Source organism: Podarcis muralis, chromosome 1, assembly GCF_964188315.1.
Source record: "Podarcis muralis chromosome 1, rPodMur119.hap1.1, whole genome shotgun sequence".
Classification (NCBI taxonomy): Eukaryota; Metazoa; Chordata; class Lepidosauria; order Squamata; family Lacertidae; genus Podarcis; species Podarcis muralis.
In genome coordinates, this window is record NC_135655.1 from 110925272 (window position 1) to 110938218 (window position 12947).

The window sequence follows — 12947 nt, forward strand, 5'->3', positions numbered from 1 at the left end:
TGTCATTAATTACATTATTTCAATGCGAAGAAAACATCAGAAAAATGAGGCAAGGGAATGCCATTATTTACATATCTTTTGTGGATGGAAAACAGCAGCTACAAAGAACACTAATTATATCTGTTTACCTGATTTCAAAGCAACATGCAAGCTGCAGGAATTTCTGCTCCCATGTCCACTTAGAGCAGAATTCCCTGTCACCCCAATGCCTGCCTCCCATAGCAGTGTGGGTACCACTTCTAAGCAGAAACCTTACATCCTACTGTCATCCTTGTTGGGCAACATGGATCAAATTAGATACAGCCTGTCCTCTGCTTCACCTAAACAAGACCCTGTATAAGAGTTGAGGAAGCTAATGGCAACCACATTCCTCAAGCCTCTGAGGAACACATGGCTTGCCATTGCCCAAGAGAGGACCTTTCTCCATGCCCTCACACTAGCCAGTCTTGCCACATCAGCTGGGTGAATGCTCCCTTCACCACTAAACTGTTTCAGGATGTTCACCTTGAGACGGACCAGGAAGATCGACGAGACCCAATGTCAAGTTCCACTCATTTAAGAAGGTACCTAAATGTTTGGGCCTGCCACTGTATCTCAACATAAACTATCTCACAATATTTTTATGAGGGTGCGGGGAATGCAGACTGAGGGATCTACCTTATCGTTGTGCTCCTCAGAAGGAGGATGGGTGGCTGGGAAAGAAATAATAAATGAATGTAGGTTTCACAATACTCAAAGAGACCAATGAAGCTACTCTGTAAAATAATACCCAAATAGCAATGTTTAAAAACATAGGTCCAGGATAGAATGGCTGAAAGAAAAAAGGAGAGAATCCAATACAGCACTAAGAAGAATGTTCTGTCAGCAGAAGTTTCTGCTTGTACAACAGAATGTCCCCATGTCATCTACCCATGTCATCCCAAATCTGTCATAGAGGTTGTCCCCAACCCTCTGGAGTAGATTTGGAGAGTGTGTGGAGTACACGTGGGGGAAGGAGAGAGGGGAAGTCCCATTCTGCAAGCAGAAATCCATACACTGACAGGACTCACCATTAGAGGATCACCCACAGTCGTGAACCATTGTGCTGTGAGATCCCCAAAATCCCCATAAGAGACTTGAATGATTAATCAGGAACACAAAACAACCTGAATGCCTCTGAGTCAACATATCTTTATTGGTGCATTTCAGGACCAAGCATCTAATCTTGGGCTGTGTGTCTGGTGAAGAACTTGCTCCTGGGCTCACATCACATATTCTTGATGGAAAAATATCTGTAACTAAATATATCTGTGTGTTTCTTCTCATAAGAATAAAACTGTTTATTCAACAGAGCACCTGGATTTAGATATTCTGCAATAAAACACTGTTGCTGAAAAAGGCAGTGAGGCACAATAGAGCCCCCAAGAGGGCATCCTTTTACTCCAGTCACTTGCAACGTAATGGATGCCCCTTATTTCCACTTGTTCCCCTTCCAGGGAAGATAATGGATGTCTCTTATTTGAGGTACCACACCTCTAAGAGTCCCTTGCTTTTTGAAATATTGATCCACCTGCTCTAATTCAGGGTCACAATTGATAACTGTCTCTTCGCAAAAGCACAGGCTTCTTGCAGTACGTTGGAGCTGAAATTTCAGAGGTGAAACAAAATCAATGCATTACCTCCCTGCACTTCTGCAGCAATTCCAGCTGACAGATCAAAGTTGCATTGGGCCAAAGTATTCAGGTCTGCATGTTTTGGTACTGGGTGGTGATGGTGGTGAGTGGAACAAAAATACCACTGGTGATTGGATTAATCTTGGTGGAAAAACACTGAAGAACTTTTGGATCAGAGTGAGTGGGCTGACATTAAAAGATGAGATGGCTGAGGTTTCTTCTATTTTCTTTCTTTCTTTCTTTCTTTCTTTCTTTCTTTCTTTCTTTCTTTCTTTCTTTCTTTCTTTCTATTAGGAAAAAACACCCCCCACCAAACTTTGCTGCTTCAGCTACCTAGGGTAGTCGAATGACATTCTGTTTGAAATTTGTGACCCATTAACCAACGAAGTGGCATTACATCATGATGTAGCATTCTTCCTTATGTATTAGGAAAGGATATGGGGAGTTGACTCATCTAATCCAAACTTCCTGGACCAATGTGCAGATAGGACCATTCTTTGATTTTGCCTGCCTGCTGGAAGTTGCTGTCCTCAATTGCTTTCTTTTCTTTTTCAGTGTATGATGTCATACGGTGTCACTGAATAACATCAAAGGCTTTCCCATGAGCTCCAAATCCTGTCTCTCAAGAGCTATAATTCAGTTCAATCTCATTTACTCCTGTGCAGCCGATTTGTTTTAAAAAATGCCTCCTCCAGTCCACTGTCTCAACAATTACTGTGTCTTCACCACCATTATCATGGATTTCCTTTCAGACTTAGTGTTCTAGTCACATTTTCTGGATTTCAGCAGAGTTGTAAGTTAAGTGGAATTTCTGTTTCTTCACCTTCTTCAAGGTCTAGCGCTGTCCTGTTGCTTTGGCAATCTTACCTTACTCAAGGGAATGCAAATGTCAGCAGTTTTAAGACGGTGTGGGAGGGAAAGCTAAAGAAGCCTCTTGACGCAGCTCTATTCCTCCCCCTCGTGATTGGCACGATTTATGTAGGTAATAAACAGGCAGAAAATGACAGCAGGTTGCATGATTATAATTTCAGCAATTAATGCTGACAATGCTGTGTTGAAACAAAATCACGAAACAAACAGTACTGTGTTTAAAATGGACAGTAAAAGCAGTAGGACTTGAGGATATTTATTGTCTAGGTTTTCAGACAATTGTAAGAAGAGTCCGGCTAGAGCAGGCCAAAGATCCATCTAGTCCAGCATCTTGTTTTAACACAAACAAGGGGAAGCCCACAAGCTGCACCTGGGTACAACAGGACCCTCCCACCTTGTGATTCGCAGCCACTGGCTTTCAGACAGTGGAGGTCAAACATAACCACTGTAGCTAGTAGTTGTTGATAGTCTTAATCTCCAAGTATTTGTCAAATTCTCTTTTTAAGCCAACCACCACAACTTGCAGGAGGGAATCCCTTGGTTTGTGCCCTATGTCAAGAAGCACTTTCCTTTGCATGTCCTGATACTAACTTTTGGCTCCATTGGATAGTTCTGGATTCTGGTAATATGAGAAAGGGAGAAAAACATTTCTCTACCCACTTTCTCCAAGTATGCACAATCTTATGTACTTTCATTTTGTCCCCTTTGAGCTTTTAAATTTAGATACATGGTGAACAAACACCATAACCTTTCTATGTAGGAGACTAACTCCATCCCTTTAATCACTTTGGTTGCCCTTTTCTGAACCTTTTCCAGATCTACAATATTCATTTGTTAGATGAGTTAACCAGTACTTCACACAGTATTCCAAAAGTGGAGCACCATCATAGATTTGTATAATAGCATTGTAAAATAGCCATGGGAGGATAGGAATCAACTTTAAAAGGGGAGTTAGCTATTTTATAAGCAAGGTATTTTTATTGTTTGTAATCTGATGTTTTACCTGTGAGAGACAGAAAATTATCTCATACAAAAAAAAATGTTACTTAATTATGCTTCTGTCGGGGCTTCAGAAAATGTCATGAGTAGCAACTGCTTTGGGGGAATGGGATGGACTGTGTTATAAGGCTTAAACAAAACTGGAGGAGACTTAGTAGATGGATTTTGCCAAAGTGTCTTAGTTAGATAGCATGTTGGCTGGCTAGAATGTTGTCTGCCCATCAGAAATGGTGCCAGTTGCCTACATATTGTATTATCGATTGAGCATTGGAATTGCACAACATCCTTCTAAAATTAATTTATAACGCAGAGGCAAATGATAACAACAAGCTTTTTGCAAAGATCCTGGTCATTTCTATCCAAGGAAAATCAGAAGAACCTGTTTTCCGTGGAGTAACAGTGAGCAGAGAAAGATGAGGAGGGAAACCACTGTCTGATATTGCATGCAAGAAAAGTTATTTCCATAGTATCAACAACACAATTAGTTCCTCATATATGCCCATTCTGATTAGGGAGAAGCTTTTCCACTGATGTGGTCTTGTGAAACAAGAGAAACTGAGCTAAGTTTCAAGAGATGACAGCAAACTTTTTGTCAAGGAGTTCCCAAATGTCATCAAATTAGCTGCCTGACTGCATACGAGGACAAAAGAGACATAAAAGAAGATAACAGATTTAACAATAATACTCCGTACTTCCCTAGGTGTTTGGAATGCTCCACATTGATGAGCTCTGGTGTTAGCCAGCAATTTTCTGACAAAGATGGTGCAGCCTTTACCAACTGACTGTTGCAACTAATTGTTTGAAATAATGAGATGCCATTTAGGAAGAGCAATCAATAGCAGAATGATGCCAATTAACTTCTAAGAACTAAGGTCATGCTAACAGGGGTAAAGCTGGTACCAGAGATGTCCAGAAGACTCTTAGTTCCAAAACTCTCCCAAAAGGTATAGAGGTGATGAATCCGTTCTTCCATTGAAGTCCAGAATTGATTTTTTAATTTTATTTATTTGAAAGATTTAGATGCCACATCCTAAAGACATGTTCTTGGGGCAGTTCAAAACAGATTAAAAATGCATGTAGTGATTTAAGAAAACATACAAAAAAGCATCACCCATTTTTTTAAAAAACTCCACAAAATATATAGAAAGAAGAGATTAAAAGACCTAGGGAAATAAGATATTTTTTACCGGCCACAAAATCCAAATAGCATTTCAAATAATATTCCTCAACCCCCACCCAAAGTTTTATTGATTGGTGGTGAAGAGTCATCCCACAACAGTTCACTAAACATGTCTGATAAGGACAGTGGTGGATGTACCAGGAAAGGAAGGGAGGAAGGAAGGACAATGAGCCAACTATCCCTTTGAGGTTTGGTAATCTAAAAAAAGCTACACTTCCAAAACTGTCACAGTGGCAGATTCCCGTGACACAAAAGTTATGTAAAAACTGATATAAGAAAGAACTACTGTTACAAAGGGACAGAATACCCAACAGTTCAAATGACGTAAGTAGAATAAAAAAACTGCTTGCCCACATTTTTGAAAAGTATAATATCAGCAGAAGTGGGGAAACCACAACAATAATGTTATTGCTAAGAAAAGCCTCCACGAACAAGCCAGGCCTCCACAATTTGTGCCCCACCAGCCATATTTAGCATCCAGAAATTTCCACACAGAAGCATTTTGCTCGCCAATTTCAACACTGCTTCTACCCTCAGCACCCATTTTGAGCCAAAATACAACATTCTGGTGCTCTTCCTCTAGGTTGCAAGTACCTCACCGTTGAGGTGGGTGTGTCCAGTCAAATTTAGCTGCTCAAGCCACTCTTGCTCCTCTGATTTTTTAAAATTGCAATCTTTATTTATGACTGCATCACACGCCCAGCTTGAAATAATGGGTTTCTAGCATGCAAAGATGCTCTGCTGCTTAAAGAAAGATGATTGCGGTCAAAATTACAAAGAAGTTCTTTGCTTTGCATGAGCTGTTGTCTCTCAAGATGGTTTTAAGGTAAAGGTAAAGGTACTCCTGCCCGTACGGGCCAGTCTTGACAGACTCTAGGGTTGTGCGCCCATCTCACTCTAGAGGCCGGGGGCCAGCGCTGTCCGGAGACACTTCCGGGTCACGTGGCCAGCGTGACAAAGCTGCATCTGGCGAGCCAGCGCAGCACACGGAAACGCCGTTTACCTTCCCGCTAGTAAGCGGTCCCTATTTATCTACTTGCACCCGGGGGTGCTTTCGAACTGCTAGGTTGGCAGGCGCTGGGACCGAGCAATGGGAGCGCACCCCGCTGCGGGGATTCGAACCACCGACCTTTCGATCGGCAAGCCCTAGGCACTGAGGCTTTTACCCACAGCGCCACCCGCGTCCCTCAAGATGGTTTTATAACACATCAGTTTATAGGCTGAGGTAGTGTATGTGGTGCTATCCAGATGCTGTTGAACTAGAACTCCCATCATCCCTGGCTACTAGCCATGCTTAGATAGTAGTTGTAGTCTGTGATATCTGGAGGGCAGCACATCGGCTATCTAAGTTAAATGTTATAACCTATGTCTTCCTTATTCACATTTTTTTTAACTTGTAATGCAACCTTTGGGACACTCCAGTGCTGCATTATAAGAAATATTCCACTATGACCTCTATAAGAGCTGGAAGAAACATTTTCTCCTGCTCACAGTTGGGTTTTTTTTTAATCCAAGCCCCTTAGTTTCTTGCTATTTATTCCATTTTGTCAAATATTTATACAGGATGCTAACAGGTAAAATAAGGTATAGTCGTTTTTCCTCCCTTAAATATCCTGTTTATCTGTCTCCAGCAAGATGTTCAGTTCTCCACACTTCTATGTGAATCATAAACCACTTAAGGGCTGAGAGATAAATTTGTGTGCTAACAGATTCATGTTTACTTCTGCTTCAAATTAAAAAATGGAGGGGGGGGAGAACACAGAGAAAAAAATAGTGTTAGGTCAAAAGACATTTTCACTGGAATACAAAAACAGTACTGGAGGAAATTAAATAGGATGAAAATCCCCCTCCCGCTTTATTGACCCATTCACATGCAGTAAAAAGGGGGGGCATTATGGTGAACTGGGGGTGTATGAGCAAAAGTTGCCATGTTTTACAGGGAGAGCACTTGCTGTTTGAAAGCACAGCTTCTTATTTTTCTTGTAAAGTAAAGACGTCCAAATTGTGGACCTGATCCTTCAGACACATGTAGCCCTCTAGCCTGCATGGCTACTGTTTGGGTATGATGGGATTTGTAGTCCAGGAACAATGGAAGCGTCACAGGTACTCCACTCCTGCTTTAGGGAAAATGCAGTCCCATCCAAAAGAGGTTTCACCGTACACTATTCACCACCCTCAGTTTTCAACTGAAGTGTCATGAGTTTGAACTCTCAGCTCAGATCTTGTGATCCCATTAGAGGACAATGTGTCAAACATTATTATGAGCTAGACTTTAAAAACCCCCAACCCAAAACATTTAAGTATGTGCACTCAGAATTCCCAGGTAAGTGTCCTTAGAATTGCATCCTGTAGCAATTGGAAGAAACCAATTTTAGTGTAGAGTGGTACCTCGGGTTAAGTACTTAATTCATTCTAGAGGTCCGTTCTCAACCTGAAAATGTTCTTAACCTGAAGCACCACTTTAGCTAATGGGGCCTCCTGCTGCTGCTGCGCCGCCGGAGCATGATTTCTGTTCTTATCCTGAAGCAAAGTTCTTATCCTGAAGCACTATTTCTGGGTTAGCGGAGTTTGTAACCTGAAGCATATGTAACCTGAAGCGCATATAACTCAAGGTACTACTGTATTGTTATGTGCCACCCCAATCTCTGAGGGGTGTGAGATTCCAAGGGTACCGGGCATGCTTATCAGGGTTCATGTTTTCTTTTGGAACAATGAGGCACAGCGGGGACTGTGGTGTCTTTATGATATATGGTTTTTTAATGCATATTTATAGCCTGAATCTAGATTGAGAAAGTTCAGAGCATTCAGATTCCAATAGGGTCTCTTGCTTCTCCCATAGGCACAGCAGACTTGGGTCTCAGAACAGAGAAATCAGCCATGCTCTCTGTCTCTTTAGGTTATCACAGTCAGCTATCACATGGTGCCCCTGACCCCCATTTCTTCTTCCTTGTTGCCGCTAACAGACTGAAAAGGATCCCTCCCCCCAGCCTACATCACCCAAACTGAAATCATAAACCCCTAAACCCACTTAGAAGAAAGGGCTCCATCCCTACCATTGCTGTCTGGCACTGAGCGTCCTGATGACACATCTTTTGATTACTCATCACCAGTCTTTGTCCCCCTAATAACCCACACTCAACTAGCAATCACTAGACTGGCCTGGTTTGTTAACATAAACTTAATTCAGGGGTTCAGTGTTTGGCATAGTTTAACTCTCCAAACCTTGATTAATTTCTAACTTTTATTGGATCCAGGAATTTAGGGTGTCTCACACCTCACAAACTCTCAAGTCACCTTCTTATTTGCCTGGTTTTGTCATTGCACAACTTAAAAGCTTGCATACAAATAAGACACAAACATCTAAAAAAGAATACCTTAACTATTTTATATGTCTTATATTCTCCGATCTTGGGGTCAACATGACAACAGCTGTCTATACAAGGCAAGCATGTACATTCAGGCCATCCGGAATTACTGTGGATGTAATTGATAAGAAATCAAATCAGGAGAGCACCGAGGATGTAATCACTCATATGGAGCCTTGCAAGCTTTAATCAGCAGATTAATCCATTAACGCTTTAGTTGATTAATTGGTTAGGAGTCCAATATTAATCAGTGAAGGCAAATTTTAATTGATGGGGCTGAGAGTGAAAGAAACCCTTGCTAATCTTCTGAAGCTATTTTGGTTCTGGTGCATCAGAAACAGGGAATAAAATATTAAAGAAGGAACCATTAGTAGTCATGCTTGTTTATTAAATTGTGAGTTTTCACACATCCTTCAGAATCTCAAAGACGCCAGTACTGGAAAGTTTTATAACAGAGAAATAAATTTTAAATACGGTAATTAATTTTACGATTTCCATCCCAACTTTTAGCAACATTTCAAAGTGCCTAATAATATAGGGGAAAAACAGTGCAGTTGTGTACATGTTTACTCAAAGGTAAGTGGCTGATTTCCAAGGGGCTGACCCCCAGGTAGGCAAATATAAGATAGTAGCCAAACACAATAAAATATAATAAAACAGCAGAACACCAACAAGTGATTAGATGACATCAAAAGGTGTTGTCCTACACTTTCCAATGAATTCCCCTGTCACTTTCCTTATCTCAAAAAGGCAGATCTTTTGCAGGAAGCGGGCTTGTTGATCAAGACTCTATGGTCACATCCACACAATACATTTAAAACACTATTAAACCACTTTAAACAGTCATGACTCCCCCCCCCCCCGCACAAATCTGGAGACCTGTAGTTTGTTAAGGGTACTGAGAGTTGTCAAGAGACCCCTATTCCCCTCACATAGCTACAATTCCAGAGTTCCTTGCAAAGCGGAATTGAAGGGGTCTCTGTTTACCACTCTCAGCACCTTTAACAAATGACACTTCCCAGGATTCCTTGTGGGAAGCCATGACTGTTGAAGGTGGTGTCACAGTGCTTTAAATATATGGTGCAAATGCGTCCTTTAATTCTGCAGCCTGAATTCGCTGGTATGTGATAGAATCCAACCCCGAATAGTGACAGTCTGTTAGTACCCTCTTTCTTCAAAATGGTGTGCACTTGTTATAACCACAGGTCTTTCATTTTCAACTAGGGTTTCAGGCACAAAACAGCAGTGGAAAAAATACCTTTGCTATTTACATCATTTTGGCAGTCATGAAAATGCAGGCACTTACCTGTTTGTGAGCGTGGTCATAGGAGTTGATGTGATTGTCAAACTCTTGATGCTTATAGTATTGTTTATCACAAAGTTCACAATAGAAGTTGGCTTTAAGGTCTTCCAGAGCCTTGGCGATTGTATTCTCCTTTTCAGCATAATCCTGTAGAGAGGAAGAGTAAGGATTCTTAGTTGTTATTCCAGCGTTACAAATATGAGGGATGGGTTGTTGGTTTTTCGTACTGGGTAAGTTAATCAAATTTGTCAACCTGTAACTAAAAGCTTGCTCTTACTTGCTTTATCAGCAGAGGAGCATAACATTTTTGCACACTCCAATTTGCACTTCCAACTGACAGCTACCTCTAGGGCTAAGGAAACATGTATTTTAATCTTATGGAAAAGGAAATAAATAAAATGAATATTTATCTTGCTTACGGCTGTGTAAATGTTAATTTCTATCTGTGGTGGGGGGGGGACGACGACGACACACACATTAGTGTGGTCAAAACCTTCAGAGCATAAATACATTTCAGCAGAACACATATGGAAATTAAGACAGTCATTTAATTTGGTTACAGGGCTGTTTTCAGTAAACAGTAATAAACAAATTGCTGCTTGAATATTAGGAATAAAAAGGGGGGAAGGGAATAAATATGTAGGAGGATGATTCTACAACTGAATAATTATTTATTTTCAGGCTGCAACTGATAATTATTTATTTTCAGGCTACAACTGAATAATTGTTTATTTTTAAAAATGGCCATAGTTTGGGGATGGGCAATCTGTTGTCGGTGAACTACAACTCCCTTCAACCCTGACATGCCGGCTGCAGCTGATGGGAGTTGGAATCCAATGATATCTGGAGTGTGAAAAGTGCCTCCATCCCTGGCATAGGCCATGCTCTTCACTGGTGCTGAATCAGCCAGAGATGAAAGAAAGACTGCCACTTAGTGTAGCCTCAGTAGCATATACAGTATAAAGCAGGGGGCAGCAAACTTTTTCAGCAGGTGGCCAGTCCACTGTCCCTCAGACCTTTGTGGGGGGCCAGACTAGATTTTTTGGGGAAAATGAACAAATTCCTATGCCCCACAAATAACCCAGAGATGTATTTTAAATAAAAGGACACGTTCTATTCATGTAAAAACACACTGATTCCTGGACTGACTGTGGGCTGGATTTAGAAGGCGATTGGGCCAGATCCGGCCCTTGGGCCTTAGTTTGCCTACCCATGGTATAAAGTGTTCCTTGGCTTTCTCCCTTTACATGCCACATTTAACTTTTCCTAATTTTAGAGCTGAAGAATTGATGCTTTTGAATTGTGGTGCTGGAGGAGACTCTTGAGAGTCCCATGGACTGCAAGAAGATCAAACCTATCCATTCTTAAGGAAATCAGCCCTGGGTGCTCACTGGAAGGACAGATCCTAAAGCTGAGACTCCAATACTTTGGCCACCTCATGAGAAGATAAGACTCCCTGGAAAAGACCCTGATGTCGGGAAAGATGGAGGGCACAAGGAGAAGGGGATGACAGAGGATGAGATGGTTGGATAGTGTTCTCGAAGCTACCAGCATGAGTTTGACCAAACTGCGGGAGGCAGTGGAAGACAGGAGTGCTCTGGTCCATGGGGTCACGAAGAGTCAGACATGACTAAACCACTAAACAACAACAAGGCAATGGCGATACATGCATTGATTGGATGCAAATGCTGAGCAGCACCTGACTTATACTGAGACAGACCATTGGTCCATCAAGCTCAAGGCTGTCAATACTGATGGGCAGTGTGGCTCTCCAGGCTTTCAAATACATTCCCCAGCCCTTCCTACTGGCACTTGACAGTTCTTAGACAGACTACTATGTATCGATCTATTAAGTCCCCATTTTCTTCCCATCTCAAAGGACCCTCACAGCCCTCTCTTTGCATAGCTAGCCTAAATCCTGAATAAATGTGAGGATTCCTACTCAAGCAAAACCTCTGAGGGATGTTGAGGATTCCTTAAGACTAGCAGTGCATCTTAGGGGGGTTTTCTGTATCTTCTGGCCAATTTTGCCTAAATGGAAATTCAGAGTGCATCTCAGGTGTGTGATGTGAGGAGCTACACAGGAAACCTAAAGCATTTTATAAGACTGTTGAAATCCCTAGAAACAGTTCTCCATATTTCTCAGTGACGAGTGGCTGTTTTTGTCTTCCTTCTGGCATAAAGTGTAGGATGGGTCATGGCTCTGCATGCAGGAAGTCCCAGATTCAGTCCCTGGAACCTCTTCTTGAAACCTCTTCCATCCATCAGACAGAATGGAAGGTCCTTGACCTGAGTTCCAAGAGAGCTGCTACCAGACAGAGAAGACAAGAATGGGCTCCATGGACAAAAACTGACCTAGTAGGTGATAATTTCATCTGTTCCTAAATACTTATTTTCAGTGCTGAACATTGCCATCTCCCACAAACAGTGATTGCTGCCTTCTGCAATGTGTTATGTAATAATTTCCCCATTTTCTTCACAGGCAACTGCACACACACACACACACACACCTAAATGCACACCATAACTGTGCAGCTGGAAAATTGTCCTGAAGCAAAACCTGAAACTGATGTATGCCAATGGAAAAACCAGTCCGATCATTTTAAGGTGCCACTAAATCCTGCCATGCTTGTGATGGAATGGCTGCTTTACTACAGTCTTCTGTGTGTTCTACATGAGTTAAGTATTTGCTACTGCAAAATGACTTTTTTAAAAAAGGGAAAAAGGAGTCCCATAAAATCGCTTGATTAAGTTTTTAAATGTTAGGCAAGCAGTTTTGCATGGAGATATGGTTATTATTTATTATTTATGATGCTCTTCTGGTACTTTAAAACGGAAGAGCTAAATCAAAGGGATAATATTATTGCATATGAGCGTGCAAATACCAGATGATATCAACGAGCTCTTGCAGACCTTTCCTTGCTCTTATCATTTCACAGAATATGACCAGGATTTTGCAAAACACATTATTATTATTTACTAAGCATATTTGGCTTATGGAAGAATAAAATTGGGCATTCTGGTGTCTTTTGGTTTGATGTAAGTTACCTTAAACTGTGGGAGAACAATATAGTTAGTCAAAAATTAACCTCCGCAGGTTCATGAGACAGTCTACTGGTTATGACTTGCAGAGGATTTGTACTGCATTGTGATAAAGAAGCAGCATCATTGGCTGTGGTATTAATGGAACCTCCTGGGTGTCCTCAATGATATCAGCAACAGCAGATAAAACACTCAAAAAGACAGCTTGCCCACCACAACTGATCTTTCTCTGTATTGTGTAGCCTCGGGTTGCAGGTGTTTGGGGACATACAAATAGGATCTGCAAAATGTTGCACTGTGGTGTGTTCCTGTTCAGAGTTTCAGTCAGCTCACCAACCATGCCCATTTCCAGAATACTGCATTCCACTCCATTCTCGCCCTCCCCACACATACAGACAGGTTTCACTTTCCTCTGCTGTCAGTCAGCTAGCATTCCATGCCAGCTGAGCATGCTTAGATATCAATCAGCTGTGGGGAATCACAAACAGTTGTGTACAACTGGAAGTCCTTGCACAGGGCTTCTGCTGACAGGGCTT

The 12947-nt window shown here is 41.6% G+C and overlaps 1 protein-coding gene across 1 annotated transcript in view; it reads right to left on the minus strand.

Annotated features, from left to right (window-relative positions):
• The window catches only part of ZNF804A (zinc finger protein 804A), a 190484-nt gene that overhangs the window by 34030 nt on the left and 143507 nt on the right, over window positions 1-12947 (minus strand). The window contains exon 2 of the mRNA XM_077916270.1: window positions 9373-9516. Coding sequence (XP_077772396.1) covers window positions 9373-9516 — 144 coding nt within the window. The remainder of the gene's footprint in view (window positions 1-9372; window positions 9517-12947) is intronic.